The sequence below is a fragment of the Barbus barbus genome, assembly GCF_936440315.1.
Source record: "Barbus barbus genome assembly, chromosome: 14".
NCBI classification, from domain to species: domain Eukaryota; kingdom Metazoa; phylum Chordata; class Actinopteri; order Cypriniformes; family Cyprinidae; genus Barbus; species Barbus barbus.
Genome location: NC_136742.1, coordinates 13,661,498 through 13,682,948, shown reverse-complemented (window position 1 = coordinate 13,682,948; position 21,451 = coordinate 13,661,498). Strand labels below are relative to the sequence as shown.

The following is a 21,451-nucleotide window of genomic DNA, read 5'->3' as shown; positions in this document are numbered from 1 at the left end:
TACTACTGCTATTACTCAAGTCTCAGAATGACAATTATATTTATGTGCATATTTACTACACAGAGATAACAACTGTACTAATCTATATTTAGAATATATTCTTTAAATATATAATATATGTGATACTTATCATACTATCCCCCGGTTTCACGGACAAGGATTAAGACTAGTCCCAGACTAAAATGTAAATCTGAGCTGTTTCAACTAAAAGAAACTTTGCACTCACTGACCTTAAATATATATTTTTATATTTTTGTTTTGCCTTTGTTTTGTCTCAAGATGCACACCAGTAATGTTTTTTTCTAAGGTATGTTTATAAAAATTACTTAAATGTCCTAATTGAACTATGGCTTAATCCTGGTTTAGGCTAAACCCTGTCTATGAAACCGGGCCTACATGATACCAGGCCATAAATATTCGAGTAAACATGTAAATGGTAAAGAAAGAGGAATATATATATATATATATATATATATATATATATATATATATATATATATAATATATATATATATATATATATATATATATATATATATAAATTAATACTAAATCTAAAATAAAATTCTTAAACGAAGCAATATGTTAAGATGCTTGTTGTTGTTTTTAGAGGCAGAGATCGTTGTCAGATACTGTTTCATTACCAAATGGCATTAAATGTGTTTTCTACGTCCTGCCATCGATTCATATGACTGCAGCAGGCAGCTCTCTGTCCATTACAGGCTCTCAAGCAGCAGGCGCCGCCGGTGTGCAGCGGAGGGAACCTCGAGGTTCAAGGGGATCTCCTCACCAACGTCACGCGGCGAATCTCGGACCACAGAGTCCAGAAAAACGCTGAGAGACACGCAAATAGGCGACGTTTTACAGCAGTGGGAGGAGTCGCGAGAGCTTGCGCGTCCTCAGCCGCTCAGTGGGAGGAGTCAAGCCGTGGTGCTGAGCTGATAACACACTGAGCGGAGGTAAGCGACTGATTTCATTAAATTATTGTGCGTTATCTTTTAGTCAGAGGATGTTTTTCTTCTTCCTGCGTTTGTCTATTATAAGCTGCATTTAAGCATAAAAGTATATTATTTGGCAGGGGTGAAGAGCAATACGTAATAACCTTGCCACTCCCTGCAGTGCTGTGATGCCCTGGTCAGACCTTCTGATTAATTATTACAAATTTAGTTTTTAGACAACAAATTTTAGTGAATACAAAACTTAAAGCGGCGCTAAACAGACATAATTCAGCATAATCGAAAGGTTGTCTGAAGTTCCTGTGATTCTTTACGTAAATGCATGTAAAATAAAGGTCCGTACTGTATAATTAAAGTAACAGTTGGTGTAAATGTCGGATCACTGATGCGCTCGTGGCCCAAATGTGCAGGTGTGTCCTCATATAACGTCCTAGACGGTATTGCCACGGTGTTTTCCTGATGAGAGTTATTAGTTAGGGTATTAATGGGATCCCCTCCCTCTTCAAAAGAGTCTGATATAATTGTAAACAGAGCTATTATAGCATTGCATCGGCCTTTGATATTTTTGGTTTGCCAAGTTGTTGCCCAACTTTGCTTAATGTGGTTAAAAAAGAAAACTGTTGAGTGCATGTCCAGGAATAGTCCAGGGAACGGAGAGAAAGAAAACACACCGAAGCCAATCCAAAGATCTCAGCCACATGATTTTGCTCTATGGCCAGAGAAGCTATAAAACAGCACATTTGAGCTTTGTCTCATCACTGAGGCCCACTGGTATACTGCATTATACATAATAAAAGTATTTATTTTCCATATATGCAAGAAACTGTTGGTGAGTATTATATTAGCTAATAATGATATGCAATTAGATAAGCAATGTTGCCTGGCTCATCATTTTAAAGCAGAATGTCCAAATGCATTCTGTAATAGTTTTAATGTATCATGTAGGCTAATGCATTAAAATCAAGCTTTGTACTCCCACAGCCTTCATTATAATGGTATAACCCTTTCTTCACGCTTAACGCTTTGTCCAGTGCATTTTAAAACCCTGCTTGTCAGCGTGTTGAATGACCTTGATAGTATATGTCTTTCCTCTTTATTGGTTTCTGTTCTGTTGAGTAATGGGGCAGTCAAAGGCAAGACACAGACCCTCTCTTTAATTACGTAATGCTGCCAGAGGGGGCTGATGCTGCTTATCAGAGATCAAAATATTGAACTTTAGAGGATCTTGATGTTTTTGGCCAGGGATTTAATAAGTATATCTCTAGAAACAATTTTCTCGACATTGTTTTTAGCAAGGTTAAGTGTAAGAAATGTAGCTGTTTTACTATTAAGACCATTACCACAAGAAGAAAAAGTCATTGATTTTCTCTTATGATCATTTTATTTGTAATGACCATAACATTTAAAGTACTGCATTTTTATAAGTAGCTTAATAGGCAATATCACAATGCGTTTTTTTCAGATTTAATGTGAGACCTCATCAGAATGTTTTTCCTTTGCAAAGCTGTGTTTGCAAAGCCTGAACGAGATCGGTCCTCATGATTATGTGCTTTCCTTTATTATTTTTGTCATTGAACCATTTAGTGGTGTGTATAACTTGTCAAATGCAGTGTTTTTTTAGAATAGTTTATGTACGATTTTACTATTTATATTTCATATTTAGATTTATTTTTATTTGTATATTTTCAGCTTTCACTTTAGTTTAAATGTTAGTAATTTTGTTTTGTGCTTTTGTCATTTTTATTAGTTTTTTTTTTAAATAATTTTATTTAGCGTTCTTATTTCAGTTTAAGTTCATTTTAACATTTTAGTAATATTTTTATCATCTAATATTTATATATTATTTCAGCTTTCAGTCTTCATCTTTTAATAGTTTTAGTTTTAGTGTTAGTTAACAATAATAGCACTGGTCAAATGAGATCAGATGTTGAAGCGATATGTCTGTTCAGTTTTTAAACGCTTGAACATGATGTTCCTCTGTAATGATGTTAGCTGATGTGGTGTCTGCCAGGTGCATCACTGTCCATCTTCACGTCTGGTTCTCCATAAGAGTGTTTCTTTTGAAAGAGAGTAGCATTAAGAATTGAAAGTAAAACCCCCATCCCCCACACTGGAGCCTCTGAATCCTTCCATAGGGAAAAGAAGTCAGTCTGGGCTATATATCGTCTGTCTGACATCACCTTCTCCATTACATGTTGACTGTTGATATGAGTGTAATAGTGCATGGTTCAGTTGGGAGATTAATTTCACACGATCATGTATCGAGATAAAATAGAGCTTAGACTTCTCCATTCCAAGAGCTACGTTACTCCATAATGCACAATAACTCCCTCTCAGTCAAAGTATGCAGTATGCAGGTGTCTTTGTGTGTGGGTGGAATACAAGCCAGGAAATAATCAAGGTCTTTGGAAACATCTGTTTGTAGCTTATTAGTCAGTCACACCTGACTTGGAAGTGTGAGACAAGATGGAAATAGTTTAGAAGCCTGATGCTTTTATAAATAGTTTACAGGGTCAATGATGTGATGCTCATTTTTGTCCAGATCTGTTAATTAATTCATAAAAATTCAATTAATTTACTTAAATACACTTTTTATATGATAAACCTGTTTTTAATTTAGGATATAGTTCAGTTTGTAAAATGTCACATGGTGTTATTCTTAAAAAATGTATAATAATTCTGAATTAATAATTGATATTTGTAAAATACCTTATTTATTAATAGCATGACTTCTCATGTATAGTGTATGCACAATATATATATATATATATATATATATATAGTGTTGGCCCCCTTCCTGATTTTTTATTTTTCTGCATGTTTGTCACACTTTAATGTTTCAGATCATCAAACAAATTTAAATATTAATCAAAGATAACACGAGTAAACACAACATGCAGTTTTTGAATGAAGGGTTTTTTTATGAAGGGAAAACAAAATCCAAACCCACATGGCCCTGTGTGAAAAAGTGCTTGCCCCCTAAACCTAATAACTGGTTGGGCCACCCTTAGCAGCACCAACTGCAATCAAGCGTTTGCGATAACTTGCAATGAGTCTGTTACAGCGCTGTGGAGGAATTTTGGCCCACTCATCTTGGCAGAATTGTTGTAATTCAGCCACATTGGAGGGTTTTCGAGCATGAACTGCCTTTTTAAGGTCATGCCACAGCATCTCAATAGGATTCAGGTCAGGACTTTGACTAGGCCACTCCAAAGTCTTCATTTTGTTTTTCTTCAGCCATTCAGAGGTGGATTTGCTGGTGTGTTTTGGATCATTGTCCTGCTGCAGAACCCAAGTTCACTTCAGCTTGAGGTCACGAACAGATGGCCGGACATTGTCCTTCAGTATTTTTTGGTAGACAGCTGAATTCATGGTTCCATTTATCACAGCAAGTCTTCCAGATCCTGAAGCAGCAAAACAGCCTCAGACCACCACACTACCACCACCATATTTTACTGTTGGTATGATGTTCTTTTTCTGAAATTCTGTGCTAATTTTACGCCAGATGTAATGGGACACAAACCTTTTAAAAGTGTAACTTTTGTCTCGTCAGTACACAGAGTATTTTCCCAAAAGTCTTGGGGATCATCAAGATGTTTTCTGGCAAAACTGAGACGAGCCTTTATGTTCTTTTTGCTCAGCAGTGGTTTTCGTCTTGGAACTCTGCCATGCAGGCCATTTTTGCCCAGTCTCTTTCTTATGGTGGAGTCATGAACACTGACCTTAAGTGAGGCAAGTGAGGCCTGCAGTTCTTTAGATGTTGTTGTGGGGTCTTTTCTGTGACCTCTTGGATGAGTCGTCGCTGCGCTCTTGGGGTAATTTTGGTCGGCCGGCCACTCGTGGGAAGGCAAACACTTTTTCACACAGGGCCATGTGGGTTTGGATTTTGTTTTCCCTTCATAAAAAAACCCTTCATTTAAAAACTGCATGTTGTGTTTACTTGTGTTATCTTTGATTAATATTTAAATTTGTTTGATGATCTGAAACATTAAAGTGTGACAAACATGCAAAAAAAGAAAAAATCAGGAAGGGGGCCAACACTTTTTCACACCACTGTATACATATTTCTTTTTTTTAACAAACTAATATTTTTATTCAGCAAGGACACATTAAATTGTTAAAAAGTGACAGAACATTACAAAAGATTGCTGAATATCAAAGAATGCTAAAAAATATATAATTATTGATAAATTGATGATAATATAAAATATGAAAATTCAGCTTTGCAATCACAGGAATAAATTACATATTAAACCAGAAAATAGTTATTTTAAATGTTAATAATATTACACTGTATTATTGTTTTTACTTTTTAATCAAATAAATGCAGCCTTGGTGAGCATATGAAAAGTGTAACTTTTGTCATTAGCTCTGTACTTGTACTCTGCATAAATGACAATAAAGTTGAATCTAATCTAATCTAATCTAATGAAATGTAATTCAAAAATATTTTAAAAAATCTTACTGAGAGGGATGCAACAATCTTACTTAAAAAAGAGAACAATTTCTGCAACAATCTTACTTTCACATCTCATAATTCTGTTTTATGTTTTTCTTTTCAGGGATGAACATTTGTGGTGCTTTTGGATAACTGAAGGGACAGAAAACATTTAATCTGAGAAGAAAACAAGGATGACCTTGATCAGGGAACTCTGTTGTGGACAGTTTTCGTACTTTCTCACAATGGTCTCTTTGCCAATGTTCAGTGTAAGACCATAAGCAACAAACAGAGACACACAAACAAAAGGGGCCCGATCCACTCATGCTGTTTTGGCTGGACTGTCCAGCTCTGTACAATGAAGAGACCCAAGCAGCAGTCACAGTCCCTCAGTTTTCTAAGCTTCTTCAGCCGAAAGCCCAAATCTGACCCCAGGATTGAGAAGCCCACCGGGACTTTGAACAAGGAGGAAGTGGTCATAACTCTCACGCCCAATGAGCATGAGCATGTGGAACAAGTAAGACGACATCTACATTTATTCTGTAACCCGTACATATGTTTCAGTTTAATTTCTGTATTATGTAAGAAGTTGATGTAATGCTTAATTTCACCTGGTAGACACATTATTATCTCACTTCCTTTCAGAAATATCATGACCAGTCAGTCATGCCCACTCAGATTGTTGAACTAAGTGGATTTTGAATGTAACTTGCAATAAAGAAAGAAAGAAAGAAAATCTCACATGTCTAAAATTTGGTCAGACCAATAAATTCACATATTCATTCACTTTAAACTGTCATCATCTGTCAAATCTTCTATGGCTTTTCCTCATGGAACTAAAAAGGAAATATTTATCAAACTGTGCAAGCTGCTCTTTTCCATACAATGAAAATAAATCTACCCACACTGGACATTTGGGCCTCCATATGGACCACTTCCAATGGGACACCAAAGTGTTCAAAATGACTGGAAAAATTATATCCATGACGTACATATCCCTTCCCCAAACCATTTTATCTAATTTGTTTTACTGGGAGAGTCTTATTTGTCCTTTTGCCAAAAAACAGTGTAGACTGTTATTTTATTAATTATTTGATAAAACACATACTTTTCATCAAGCTACACTGTGAACCCATGTACATAATTATTCACAGCCTTTGTTCAATACTTTGTTGAAGCTCCTTTGGCACCAATTACAGACTCAAATATTTTTGGGTATGATGGAACAAGCTTTGATTATCATCATTTGGCAATTATCTGCCATTCTTCTCCTCGCCTCTTCACCTCTCAAGCTCTGTCAGGTTGGATGGGGCAGACACACATTTTCAGGTTTCCAAATATTTGATTGGGTTCAATCCCAGGCTGTGGCTGGGCCACTCAAGGACATTCACAGAGTTGTCTATAAGCCACTCTTGCTGTGTGCTTTGGGTCATTGTCCTGTTGGAAGGTGAACCTTCTGCCCAGTCTAAGGTTCTGAATGCTCTGAACTGGGTTTTCATTAGAGTGATCTCTATATTTTGGTGCACTGAGCTTGTCTTCTACTCTGATGAGTCCCTGCCGCTGAAAAACTGCTCCACAGCATGAGGCTGCTACCTGCACACTTTACTTTTGGGATGGTACTCTGCAGGTGATGAGCAGTGCTGGTTTCCTTCAAACATGATGCTTAGAATTGAGTTTGAATCTTGTTTCTCACAGTCTGAGGGTCCTTTAGGTGCTTTTTTGCAAATTTCAAGTGTGTTTTCATGTGTCTTCACTGAGGAGAGGATTGAGTTAGGGTTGCTCGATTTTGACAAAAAACTTAATCACGATTATTTTGGTCAATATTGTAATCACAATTATTTAACACGATTATTAGTGGGCCATATGACCAAAACTTTATATGAAAGTCTTATTTAAAGATATATATATATATATAATCTATATTTTCTGTAAATAAGGTTGCGATGAAATCTACATTTTAGAGATCAGTGAAATGTCACAATTCTAATAACCACAGCAGAATACTACAGTGACTAATATTAGTAAAAACAGGGCCTCTAAATTATTGAAAATAATTAAACTGTCAGTAATAAAAAAAGCTAATAAAAAGCTAAAAATAAAAGCTAAAAAAGATACAAATGAAACAAACTGTGCTAAAGTATTCAGTTAACAGCCTACAACAGAAATTGAATAATCTAATGTAAAATAAAACAGCAGTCTTCACTGTAAGAATTAAACTTCCTTTGTTTCTTACTAAAGCTACAGGTCCTTCACTCAAGAGCAGTGAGATATTTTGTCTTTGTCTTTTGTTGTTTGATTAATATTAAGCACACACAGTCGCAGCAGGAATATAGTCCGCTGTCACTTTAAAAGATGCATGGATCCAATTTACTGTTACACATGTATTTTAATTCTCAACTCTTTACGTTCAGTTATTACATAACTGGCAAGGGTTTACGTGAATAATCACTAAGAGCCGCATTTTTACACATTTTTGCATGTATATGACCATTTAGGTGCTAAAAGTTGACTTTACATGACCGTGTTCTGTTCCGATTCTGAGCTCATACACCAAAATCCTCCCGAGGAGCGTCGCAAGTTCTCTTTCACGCTTTTAAAAACATGATTAAATCTAATATACTTCTATAAATCAAGCACGGCCCATTTTGCAAAATCTCCTTACATGATTTTAATGATTTGCACGTGAAACTGGGCTTTTATGGAGAAGCGAAAGAGCACTGCTGGAAAGGGGGTGGAATGGGGCGCAAAAATCGTATTATCTCGATTACTGTATTTTCATAATAGTTTTAGGCCGAAATCGAAACTGAATTTAAATTAATTGCACAGCCCTAGATTGGCCACAGCCATAAAGCCCAGATTGGTGGAGTGTTGCAGTGATGTTTGTCCTTCTGTAGGTTTCTTCTATCTCCACATATGATCATGGAGCTCAACCAGAGTGACCATCAGGTTCTTTGTCACCACTCTAACCAAAGCCCTTCTCCATCAACTGCTCAGTTTGGCCAGGAGGCCAGCTCTAGGAAGAGTCCTGGTGGTTTCAACCTTCTTCCATTAAGGTTAACAGAGACTACATGCTTCTGTGAATCTTCAATGCTGCAGAATTTTTTCCATCCCCAGATCTGGCCTCAATGTAATCCTGTCTCGGTGGTCTACAGACAATTCTTTGGACTTCATGGCTTGGTTTGTGCTCTGACATGCACTGTTAACTTTGGGACCTTATATAGACAGGTGTGTTCCTTTCCTATCCATTCAACTGAATTTACCACAGGTGGACTCCAATCAAGTTGTAGAATCATCTCAAGGATGATCAGTGGAAACAGGATGCACCTGAGCTCAATTTTAAGTGTCATGGCAAAGGCTGTGAATACTTACGTATACATGTGATTTTTTTTATTATTTGTTTTTATATATATTGGCAAAGATTTCAAACAAACTTCTTTCACATTGTCATTATGGGGTATTATTTGTAAAATTTTGAGGAAAATAATGAATTTAATCAATTTTGGAATAAGGTTGAAACATAACAAAATGTGGAAAAAGTGACAAATAGCTTTTCCACCAACTGAGGTAAATATATAATATATGTACAGTGCACAGTCATACACACAAATACAAAGCCATCATGGTACTAAAATAATAAACGTAATTTTAACAACATGAAATATGTCATAAAACCCTACTTAAAATAAGAAAAACAAATGCGAAGTGTCACACAGGCAGTTCCATCAATTTAGAGTTTTTTTAATTATAAAATGGCTTGTTCTTTTTCGCTTTCAAAAACTACAGTACATGAAATGCCTCATTATAGGTTTATTACAGTTTTTCCTCGTGTATAGTAAAGGAACTTGCTGTTAACCAATTAACAGGTTTTTACCGTAGCATTTTTACAGTCTTTTACCATTAAAATTACAATCAATTTTACAGTGTGGCTTATCTTCATTAGACTTAGCAAAAGTCATAACTTTCATTACTGCCCTCAATCATTTTGTCTTTCCTCTCAGGACCGGGCTCACAGTGAAGTTGGATTAGAGGGCAGTAGGGATGGAGGAGATCCTGGGAAAGGGGAAGGAGGTGGAGTGGGAGATGACGAGGGAGGTGCAGAGTGTGGGAGCAGTGGCTCAATGGGTGTACTGTCCTTGTCCTCCTCCAGTCAGGAGCAGCTGCCGGAGCACCTGGTCGAGTGCCCGCTCTGCCTCCTGAGTCAACCACGTGGCCACTTCCCTCGCTTGTCCTCCTGCCAGCATCGTGCCTGCACCGACTGTTTGCGCCAATACCTACGCATCGAGATCTCAGAGAGCCGCGTGGGTATCGCCTGCCCGCAGTGCCCTGAAGCTCTGGCTCTGCCTGATGTCCGTGCCATCCTGGATGACGGTGCACTGCTGGAGCGCTTCGAAGAGTTTCAGCTGCGCCGCTTTCTGGCTGCTGATCCAGACACGCGCTGGTGCCCGGCGCCAGATTGCAGGTTAGAACATAAATATGACTGAATGTAGATGATGATGAAGCACAGCCATCATTGTACCATTGGTGCCATTATAGAGGGATATTTTCACACCATTTGATTTACCCCCACACTCAACATTAAATTACTGTGCAAAAACATCTTAATTTCATACAAAAATGTCTGGCATTTCCACACAAAGTTTCCGATTTTTTTTTTTTTTGTAGAAGTGGTAGAAAAGTGCAAAGAATTTATCATGGCAGATCGTAACTATAATTTGAAATAGAAATTAGAATTTTAACTTTAGATTATAGAATTAATATTCTGGCCAATACGGGCAGATACTTATTTGTACATTTTGACCATGAATACATGAATTCTATCATTTTAATTTTAAAATTCTAATTCTAATTCTAAATAGAATGATTTAGAATTAAATAAAATAAAAATTCTATACTATTTCGTTTAAATAATAAAAATATAAAAATAATAATTAAAAAATATTTTAATAATTAAAAACACTCAAATTTAATATAAGTTATTTTAATAAATTTTTTTGTTTTAAAAAGTGAATTTAAGCATCATAGGATTTTAATGTATGGCATGAAAATGGATATTCATTTTGATATTTACCAAAATGACATTTAACAATGTCATACTTTTTTTTGTGAGTTGAAAGATTAACTTGATGTGAGGGTCAGACAATGACAAACAAATAGGGATGAGCAATTCAATTTATAATAACGTCTGATACATAAAAACCTGATTATCAATAATATTTTTGCTAGGTACAGTAGGTTAGATAATATTACTCAGTGGAATTGCTTGCAAGAAACAGTTATTAGTGAAAAGAAACTGTTTTATTTTTAATGATAAAAAAATAGTCTCAAAATTGTTTTTTTGCTGCTGGTAGTTTCTCAGACTGGTTTCTTCACTGGTTTAGGCAAGGTGGTCTATCAGCTCTAATCAGCTTGACAAAAACGGTCAACTAGGTCAGCCCCAGCCAAACCAGCAGGTAGTCCTGCTGAACAGCCATCTAAACTAGTGTTAACCAGCTAAAACCCATGTGAAGCTGGTTTTTGCTTGAATCCTTGTGTCACGCACGCTGCAGCGTGAAACACACACTCTTCGGTGGTGCATTATGTATAGTCCTCTAGGCTCGCATTAGGTTTCGTAATGGCAAACAGATCAGGTTAGTGATGGGAACCCATGGGTGTTTGCCATATCTTGTCAACAAGATGGTATTACGTATCACCTGCAGTCTCTCCACATGGAGCATCCCAAGCACATCCTCTCTCTTTACTACTGTGACTGTGGTGCAAAATAATAACAATGATAGCGATAAAGCCACCACCATATGTGCTAGATGGTGCATATGCTCACATATAAAATTATGTTTAACATATTGATTAATAGGGGTGTAATAAAGTGTTGTGTCACAATACAAAAATGCAACAATATATATTGTGGATAGTGACAATATGTATTTTGTTTAGTTCAATATTCTCACATAAACAATTATCAGCACACATACATGGAGCATTATCAAATATGGTAAACCCGGAAGTTCCCACATCTGAGCTTTCATGTTTATTAATTATTTTTAATTGATGCTGTCAAATCGATTATGCAAAATTAAAATTTATGTTTACATAAAATATGTGTGTGTGTGTGTGTACTGTGTATGTTTATATGTATATACTTAAGAAATATATTTAATATATATTTATATATATAATATAAATCATATATGTGACCCTGGACCAAAAAACCAGTCACAAGGGTAAACTTTTTAAATTGGGATTTATACATAAATAAATAAGCTTTCCATTCATGTATGGTTTGTAAGGATAGGACAATATTTGGCTGAGATAAAACTATTTGAAAATCTGGAATCTGAGGGTGCAAAAAAATCTAAATATTGAGAAAATCGCCTTTACAGTTGTCAAATGAAGTTCTTAGCAATGCATATTACTAATCAAAAATTAAGTTTTGATATATTTACGGTAGGAAATTTACAAAATATCTTCATGGAACATTCTTTACTTAATATCCTAATGATGTTTGGCATAAAAGAAAAATCGAACATTTTGACCCATACTATGTATGTACTGTTGGCTATTGCTACAAATATACCCGTGCTACTTATGACTGGTTTTGTGGTCCAGGGTCACATATAAATATGAATATAAATATAAAGGTAAATATGAATAAATCTCCTTGTTTTATTTCTATCATTCATTAGCTATGCAGTGATAGCTTACGGCTGTGCCGAGTGCCCCAAGCTGAGCTGTGGTCGGGAAGGCTGTGAAACTGAGTTTTGCTACCACTGCCGCCAGCTGTGGCACCCAGACCAGACTTGTGACCAAGCCAGGCGTCAGCGTGCTCGCCACACGTCAGGAGCCAATGATGTTTCCATGCTCTACGTCTTCAACGAGGAGCCTGGTGGTATGGCACAAACATTGAGGGACTAACCTAATATCTGTTTGGTGTCCACTGGCTAAGATGTTTGTTCTGCTTTTAATCTTGAAGATGCAGAGGAGATCAAGCCCTGTCCACGTTGTGGTGCCTACATCATGAAGACTAATGATGGCAGCTGCAACAGAATGAACTGTACAGTGTGTGCTTGTCAGTTCTGTTGGCTGTGCATGCAGGAGATCACTGATGTGCACTACCTCAGGTACACACACACACACAATACACACGGTCATCAAGTTACAGTAAGAGTACTCACACGTAGCCAGATCTTTGGCTAATGGCTAAGGTCTGGTCTGCATTGTAGTTTATTTTGTATAAAAATGCTTACTTAGACAGGACGAGACATGTAAAGTGACCAACCACAGGTCAGTTTGGTTTTTTACACATTTTAAGGGTGGGTTTATTTGAAATACACTACCGTTCAAAAGTTTGGGGTCAGTAATATATAAAAAAAAAAAAAAAAAAAAAAAAAATGAATAACAAGCATCCGTTAAATTGATCAAGAAGACACTGTAAATGCATTTATAATGTTATTTCAATTTCAAATAAATGCTGTTCTTTTCAACTTTGTATTTATCAAAGAATCCTGAAAATAAAAAGTATCATGGTTTCCATAAAAATATAAAGCAACACAACTGTTTTCAACATTGATAATAATCAAAAATGTTTCTTGAGCAGCAAATCAGCACATCAGAAAGATTTCTGAAGGATTATGTGACACTAAAGTAATAGTTCAATAATGGTGTGGAAAACACTGAAAAATAAATGAAAAATATATATTATAAAAGATATATATGTGTTTTAATTTACATATTTATAACGTTTCTGTCCCACAAAAAGGAGTATAGATTATTTCATAGACATAAATCTGAAAATAACTGACTGCACCATTTTGATCGTGAATATCTAGTTTACTTGCTGACTCAACGTGTTTCAGAGATTTGATCCCTCTAAAATTGAAAAAGCACATAGTATCAAATCTGTACCTTCTAAATATTTTATGTCCAGGTAGACTGATCAAAAAACTGTGCTACTGTTACGTATGGTGTTGTGGGAAATAGCGCATGACAAGGAGTAGGAAAAAGGAGTATCTTTATTCGGCTTCAACAACCTTTACATTGAGAAACTTAAGATCAGACAAAGACATAAGGAGAACTGAGGACTTATCAAGGGATCAACCAAACGAGGAAACAAGATAATTAATTAAACACAGGTGATGATAATGAATGAATTAACAAGGAACTGATGAGGAAAACCGGAACAAAACCAAATAAGGGCAAGCAGGAAACTAGGCAGAAACCAAACCGTGACAGCTACCTTTGGAAGTCATATTGTAGAATTGTAGAGTGAGTTTTTTTTTGATAGTGCCTGCAGATTTGTATGCAAAATTTGGTCTGTGGGTGTGCATAAATGAAACTCTTATTGCTTTTAAATCTGCCTGCTTTTATTAATTGATTAAGTTACTGTAGGCAATTGTGCAATCTCTAATTAACATTTACAGAATATTTATCCAGTGTGCAGAGCTTTCACTGCCAAATATAGGACATTTGCCTGCAAGCACATAGCCCACATTCATCACTAGCAGTCACCAGAGTCTGATCTGTTATTAAGCTACTCTCGGACACATTCAGTCCAAGCTAAACAGGGGTAATTCTGCAGCACAGGAATGTCAGATATGTTTTTACGGCCCTACAATACTGAGTTTGTGCCAAGTTTCTTGTGTTGCTGACTTCATGAACATTACAGATTATCAGATTTGCTTAATTACTCTTAATAAACACAAGTCTTGCAGAAGCTGAGCCGTTTCAGAGGTCTGATCTTTAAAATAGTGACTTTGCTACCCGTTTCAGTGAGCTATCGCTGCACTGAAGCTGATTTTTGATAGATTTTTCCGTTCTTGGATGCTGGCCAGCATTAATCAGTGCAAATCTTTGTGCATATTTCCCTTTCCATGCAACCCAACCCCCACGATTTGCCAGAAGCAGGGTTCTTAATTTAATGAACACCCCATTCTGCTGGGCTCCAGTCGGGCAGAGAAAGATTTTTATGAAATGACAGAATACATAAATAATTCTGTCATCCCTTACTCACCATCATGTGTGCCTTTATTTCTTCAGTGGAAGACAAAAGAAGATATTTTGAAAAATGTCTGATAGTTTTTTGTTTGTTTTGTTTTTCAGCGGGTCAGTGTTGTTTTGAAATCTTTGATTTTCACATTTTGAAAATATATTCTTTCCTGCCCACGAGGCTATCGGTCCTGACATACAGCATCGTAGTGCTACGGTCGATCCCCCCCCCCCCCCCTCCCCCCTCTCCCTCTTCCCTTCCTGCCTCTCTCCCTCTTCGCTTCCTGTCAGATATAAACTGTCCTATCGTAATAAAGGCCAAAAAAGAGAAAATATATCATTTAAGTTCCACAAAAGAAATAAAGTCTCACAAGTTTGGAATGACATGAGGGTGCTTTAAATTGTTATTTTTGGGTGAACTATCCCTTTAAGACAAGCCAACACATGTCTTATTCTGTCATGTGGCACCACATTTATTTGCGTTAAAGTCCTTTTTTTCTGACAAAAAGGTGGCATTTGAAGCATTTACTGAGAGTGTATTTACTAAAGTTATATTAAAAAAATATTGTGTCGCCTATTAGAAAATTTTAGCAATAATTAACATTTCTATCAGCTGTGTCTGTAAACATATTGATGCGCTAAACCTTCGGAACACAAATAATGATATTTTGGATGAAATCGAGAGCTTTCTGACCCTGCATAGACAGCAACGAACTACCACACTCAAGGCCCAGAAAGGTAGTAAGGACATCGATAAAATAGTCCATGTGACATCAGTGGTTGTACCGTAATTTTTTGAAGCTACGAGAATAGCTTTTGTACGCAAAGTTTTGTCCTTACTACCTTTCATAAAAAAATATCTTAATTTGTGTTGAACGAAGGATTTACAGGTTTGGAATGACACGAGGGTGAGTAATTAATGACAGAATTTTCATTTTTGGGTGAACTATCCCTATAAGCTAGCAGCCTGTAATACTTTACCACACAGAACAGAACAGGAAGTGGCATTGACCGTAGAGGGTTGTAATTCACCCAGGCGGTGCATGAGGCTAATCGAGGATGAGATCATAAAATATTGATTCAATGAGACAGTGTGCGTGTGTCTGGCTTTTATTGGCTAATATTCCTTGTCTTATCTTTAACCTCATGACGTCATGTACATGAGGTTGTATAAAAAATACTTTCATTTATCTTCCTCACAGTCCCTCAGGCTGCACTTTTTGGGGAAAGAAGCCGTGGTCGCAGACCCGCAAGGTTTTGTGGCAGGTCGGCATGCTGCTCGGGGCTCCGGTGGTGATCTCACTTATAGCAGGCATTGCGATACCAGTCATCATTGTAGGCATCCCGATTTATATGGGCCGCAAGGTAAAGACCTAAAGTTTGCTGCATTATCATGTCCTCTCTGTGATGAAATGGATCCAGTGACCTTTTAATAGCTCTGAGATGATAATAAGACAAGGTCATGCCCTTGGCTGTATGCTTATTATAAGAAAAGTGCTGCCAAATGCATATATGTAAATTTATGTAAATCCACCAGACCTGTCTCCTTCAAACAGCCGGTATGTGTGATATAGAAAATGTTTGCAAAGAAAGTAGAGAGAGTTTCACTGTGCTATTACTTTATGAATGTCATTATGCTCTTGAGGACCCTAAAAACAAACATCAGAAGTATGTTTTACACAATGTTTATTATAAATTATGTATCCATGAACATCAATATTTAAAATTTGTGCTTCCTCATAATCTTAAAAAAAAATAAAAAATGTTTTTTTGAAAAGACATTTGTAATTAACGTTTTATGCTTGTACAAACTTTAAGTTTGTATCTGTTTGCTTGCCAGGTTCATGGTCGCTGTAAGAAAAACACTATCTCAGGAAGTAAACATTATCTGACAGTGGCCAGTGGGGTCATGATGTCTGTTTTTGTGTCTCCAGTCATAGCAGCCATTACTGTGGGTAAGAAAATCATCCATCCATCTTGCTGGTTACATATAACATGATGAACATGTAAATCACTGTGGTTAGTACTTATTACTTCTATACATATGTTTAACACAATACACAAAGCTTTTTTTATATTTTTTTTATTGTATGGAAAATAGCAACTGGCCCATTATTAAAGATTTCTTATGTTCCACAAAAGCAAGAAAATCATACGGCTTTAGAACGACTTGAGGGTAAACAACCAATATTTTGTGAACTAATCCTTTAACATCCATATTGCACGCATTTAAGCTTACATATGTGCATGCAGCTGTTTCATTCATGCTCGCACACACACACACACACACACACGGCAACTGCCCCGGTCGTCTCTGATGACTCATCTATCTTCTGCTTTGGCATTCCTGTGAGAGCTGGAGCGGGGAGGGGAAGATTACAGCAGCCGGCTGCAACTAAAATGTCAGAGTGATCTCCATGGCATAGCGTGAAGACCTGAGCGCAGCACATTCACTACTCTGTGCTCTCCACGCAAACCCAAAGCCTGTGTTCCCTCTCATTCTCCCCTCTGAATAGCCCTGTCTGTTCTGCAGCTCTGACCTCTCCTCAGGAGAGCCACAGAGGGGCCTTGTCCCCTTCAATGTCCCCTTCAACAATGCCACTCTGTTCTTATCCAGAACCAGGAGGATCATGGCCTTTTGTCTCTCTTATTGTGTGTTGTCCTTGTCTTTGCTGCTAGCATTATGCCTCTGTGTATTTATGTTGCTATTATGTGCATTCTTGTTATTTTTCCTTCTTCAACATAATTCATCTGAAAATAAGTTCACTTTTGAGCTAAATATGTCTGTGATTTGAGTATGTTATTGTGTATTCTTGTACAATTTTTTTCTGTAATTAATAATAATGAAAATCTTTTCAAAATACCTTCATAATTAATTCTAATTTAGTAAATATTTTGTGTTTGAAGGGGTGGGAGTGCCTCTTATGTTGACGTACGTCTACGGGGTCGTGCCCATGTCGTTGTGTCGTAATGGCTGGTGCAGGCCACAAACGGAACCTCCTGAAGTGAGGAACATACAACTGGAAGATCTGGCCAACTGTAAGTCCAACTTCCTGAAATTTGGCTATATGACTATACATGTACAGTTAACTTAAATGTTGTGCCACTGCTAATTTAACTACCTCTATTTTTTCAGTAGCCTGACAGTTGTTCAGTTGCATTAGAAACAGCGCTTCAAAAGCTATCAAAAAGTAGCTAACCAAAAAGAAGCTGTTCAGTGTGGTTAAATTGCAGCAAAGATCATCTTAAAATTAGTTGGCTACACTAAAAACTCCTAGTAAAAACTAGCCAACTACAGTAAATCTGTTTAAGGTGGTTGAACTACAGAAAATATACTCTTAAAATTAGTTAGCTACACTAAAAGCTACCAAAAAGTATCTAACTACAAAGAAGCTGTTCAGTGTGGTTAAACTGCAGCAAAGATATTCTTAAAATTAGTTACACTAAAAACTCTTCTAACACTAAAAAGTTCTTCATATTGTTTGTAATGTTAGATTATCTTTTCTGTAGTTTAACCACCTTAAACATTTACTGTAGTTAGCTACTTTTTACTAGGAGATTTTAAGTTTAGCTAACTACTTTTAAGAGTATTTTTGCAGTAGTTTAACTGCTTTAAATTGATTCTCTGTAGTCAGCTACATGTTAGTAATATGTGTAGTTTACTAGTTTAAAAGATTATAAATATTTTCTGTTTGCTAGAAAATGATCCTACTTTATTATAAATTGCTAATCACATGTATGAGTTTGTATTTGAAACATTGTAACTGTAGTGCAGAAAGATTATTTTTGTAATATTAAGCTCGCAGTTTGGCCTGATCTGATGACATTTAAACTTCTCTTGAAGATCTTCTATTTTCTCATGTAGTCAGTGATCACTGGACCGGCCAGACCAACCCAGCTCTATCCAACGGAAGTGTACAGGAAGTGAGTGTGAATGTGGAGGAAGTGATGCCGCTTCCCAGCACCAGTGTAATCCAGTCTGGAGCAAAGGACTCAGCTGAACCTCCTAATGATGGACATGTTGACAACACTGAGCAGGTTGTTCAGTCAGACGATGTGGATGTAGTTGAGGAGTGTGCCTTCAGCAGCACACAAACATTTGCTTTGAGGTCAGCAAATTTCATGATTTTTTATTTCTGTTAAAAATATATACACTACTATTCAAAAGTTTGGGGTAAGATTTTTTATGTTTTTGAAATAAGTCTCTTATGTTTGTCAAGGCAGCATGTATTTCAATAAAAATACAGTAAAACAGTAAAATTGTAAAACATTATTTAAATGTAAAATACCTTTTTATGTTTTAATGTATTCTAAAATGTAATTTATTCCTGTGATGCAAAGCTGAATTTTCAGCATCATTACTCCACTCTTCAGTGTCACATGATCCTTCAGAAATCATTCTAATTTGCTGATTAAGAAATGCTTCTTATTATTTTCAATGTTGAACACAGTTGTGCTGCTTCATGTTTTACTTTATTTACTTTTCAGGATTCTTTGATGAATAGAAGGTAACATGAATCTTTAGTAACAGTATAAATGCCTACTGTCATTTTGGATCAATTTAATGCATAAACGTTTTCTATTCTTTAAAAAAAAATACTGACCCCAAACTTTTGAATGACAGTGCATTTTTTTCTATAAAATAATAATAAGAAACTACTTAACGTTTTCTTTTTACAAATATTTAGTTCTTTTATTCAGGATTTCTCATTTCATAATGATATCAAAATGGCCCTGACATTTATATTTCCTCAGAAATATATCAAAATGTTTTTTTTTTTTTTTATATAGCTCATCATGTAAATATGTATGTTCAAGTTATTGCATGAAAGAATTGCATTTTTAATGTTTTAATTTTTAAATTATCAGATAGGGTTTTAAAAAATGAGCATAAATCACACTATCAATAACATAATCGATTTCTTTTTCCTAAAAAAAAAAATTCAAAGTGTTTGTTGTTGTTGTTTACAGCAGGGAAGGGACTAATATTGAGGTCCGTGTGGAGATTGAGGCTCAACCACGGGACGGCCGAAAGCAAAGTCTTAGCAGTATTCTGTCTAGCAAGAGCCTGTCGGCGGAATCGCTCAGCCAGCCCTGTGAACCTCTGTGTGCCTCTCAACAGACAGGGAGCACCGACCCTGTGCCAGTTCCTGAGATAGACAGCGTCTGAGCAAATCCTGGCAAACCACTGCTTCCACAGCCCACCTACACTCCCACCCCGAGTGCTTCCAGCCTCTGCCTGCAAACGCAGAGAGCCAGCGACGTGGAAACCAACACACAGAGAGCGTGAAAGATAAAAGAGAGGGAGAGATGAAGATGAGAGGCCAGGGCAGCTGCCAAAATGCCACGGAGGGGATTAAAGACGATCATATAAACTCAAATGACCAAGCGCATGTTTGTCAACGAGTTTGAGGAGTGCTAATCAATTTTATACTGCGTTCTATAGGAAACATTGCCTATTTGGATGCTGGTCTGTTTAATTTATTCACTTAGCTTTTCTTTTAGCTATACCCTTTAATCTATTGACCATATGGTTCGTATCCCCTGACTTTTCCGTACGGAAAAACAGAAAAAAGAATGAAATTGCGGATTAATAGCATGGTTAATTCTGCCACAGTTACTAGCCTGACATGTCATGTGACTAGCAACATGGTGAAATGCAGTAAGTCTTGTGCTAATGCTAACTTTTGGGTAATGGGCTTTTCCCTCATGGTATTCATTCATTTGAATTATGCAATTTGTTTTACATAACTGTTGCATTTTCATGAAGGAGCAGCAAAATCTGTGGGATTTTGGTCTAGAATTAGCCTTCAGCATCATGCAGTTTTTAATATGTCCTGATTATGATAATTTTAGGTCAGAACTGATGATTTTAGGGTGCGTAAACATCATGAGTGAGGCTCAGAAAACTGATGATCTTGTTTCCCTCTGTTCACTTTTAGGTCTTTATTTCTGCAGTAAAGGCTTTTGTTTTTGCTGCTGTTATTGAGTAACTTACGTAATGAATCAAGAGTTTAAAAGCCCATTAACTGAAGAGAGAACCTTATCTCAAACATCTACACTGACCGTTTCAGCTTACTAAGTAATTCCTTGTATTGGTACTCCAGAGCCAACAGTTGTATAATGTCTAGACTACTGGTATTTTTGACATTTAGTATCAATGGAGGAACTCAGAATGCTAGATCAGGCCTCTAATACAAACTTTTACCCCCTGTCCTATTCAAAAATGAGCAGCGGACAGCCCTGTTGAAAGTGTAAAAGACCTCCAGGAGTTTCCAAAGTTGAACCTTCATAGCTGCACTGCAGATCGGAAACAATGAATGGAACAGTAGCCTATGTCAATAAAAAGATTTGTATTGAATGGTGACTGGGAGAATTGCTGTTTTATTCTCGTTTGTTCAATATTTTTCATTTTAATTTATTGGTGGGATGTTATTTTACGTTTAATGTAGTTTGTTTTTAAACCTTTTTGTCAGCATTTCTATAAAACACAGACAGAGGGCGCTAGAGCTGTAAAAACAGACTCAATCAATGATTCCGTACCTGCTGAATCTGGAGTCCAATAGATCCAAAGCAGTTCAGAGTTATGTTTAACTCATAAAGGCTGTTATTTGAAATAATTCAGAATTTTAACAGGCTACCTTAACTAACTAAACCAGACCATAAATATGATTTAGGGGCATAATATTAAGATGCTTTATTTGTTGATGATAATATTTTAACATTTTGTTGTCCACTGGAAATAACATCATAAATTAACTAAAAACTCAATATAAAATTTAGATAAAAAAAAGCTATTTCAAGAGAACTTTTTGGCATATTGCTGTTGTAAAACCACTGTAAATTCAAGTTGTTGTTTTTTTTTTTTTCATGAAATCAATAGTATTTTATCAAATAAAAGCTTTTTTTCTTTTTTATGTGGCCAAGCTTGTACCCTCACAGTAATTTACAATGGGCATCAAATAATAATAACTATTATTATAATATATATGATATTATAATTAATCTTATGTCACCACCCACCATTCATTCTTTTTTATATATATTGTATATTTCATTAACAGCTTTTTCAGTTAGT

General features: G+C 36.3%; 1 protein-coding gene across 3 annotated transcripts; it reads left to right on the top strand.

Annotated features, from left to right (window-relative positions):
* The first annotated feature begins 895 nt into the window (after nucleotides 1-895).
* On the top strand, nucleotides 896-21,293 carry LOC306880254 (E3 ubiquitin-protein ligase RNF19B-like). Of its 3 annotated transcripts, XM_079433668.1 has the most exons (11): nucleotides 910-959; nucleotides 5,519-5,911; nucleotides 9,393-9,853; nucleotides 12,075-12,277; nucleotides 12,362-12,509; nucleotides 15,576-15,738; nucleotides 16,214-16,328; nucleotides 17,281-17,412; nucleotides 18,218-18,482; nucleotides 18,862-18,881; nucleotides 19,345-20,739. In XM_079433668.1, the coding sequence occupies exons 2-10, from the start codon at nucleotides 5,753-5,755 to the stop codon at nucleotides 18,869-18,871; spliced, it is 1,656 nt and encodes a 551-aa protein (XP_079289794.1). In that variant the 5' UTR covers nucleotides 910-959; nucleotides 5,519-5,752; the 3' UTR covers nucleotides 18,872-18,881; nucleotides 19,345-20,739. The 3 variants fall into 3 exon arrangements, with proteins under 3 accessions (XP_079289792.1, XP_079289794.1, XP_079289793.1); XM_079433666.1 differs by lacking the exon at nucleotides 18,862-18,881 and having other exon boundaries at nucleotides 896-959; nucleotides 19,345-21,293; XM_079433667.1 differs by lacking the exon at nucleotides 18,862-18,881 and having other exon boundaries at nucleotides 914-959; nucleotides 18,239-18,482; nucleotides 19,345-21,293.
* Nucleotides 21,294-21,451: the final 158 nt, after the last annotated feature.

Coding starts and splice junctions, on each gene's coding strand:
- LOC306880254 (XM_079433666.1), top strand. CDS start 5,753: ATGAAGAGACCCAAGCAGCAGTCACAGTCCCTCAGTTTTCTAAGCTTC. Junction 12,278..12,361: donor CTTCAACGAGGAGCCTGGTG/GTATGGCACAAA, acceptor TTAATCTTGAAG/ATGCAGAGGAGATCAAGCCC. Junction 17,413..18,217: donor ACTGGAAGATCTGGCCAACT/GTAAGTCCAACT, acceptor CTTCTCTTGAAG/ATCTTCTATTTTCTCATGTA.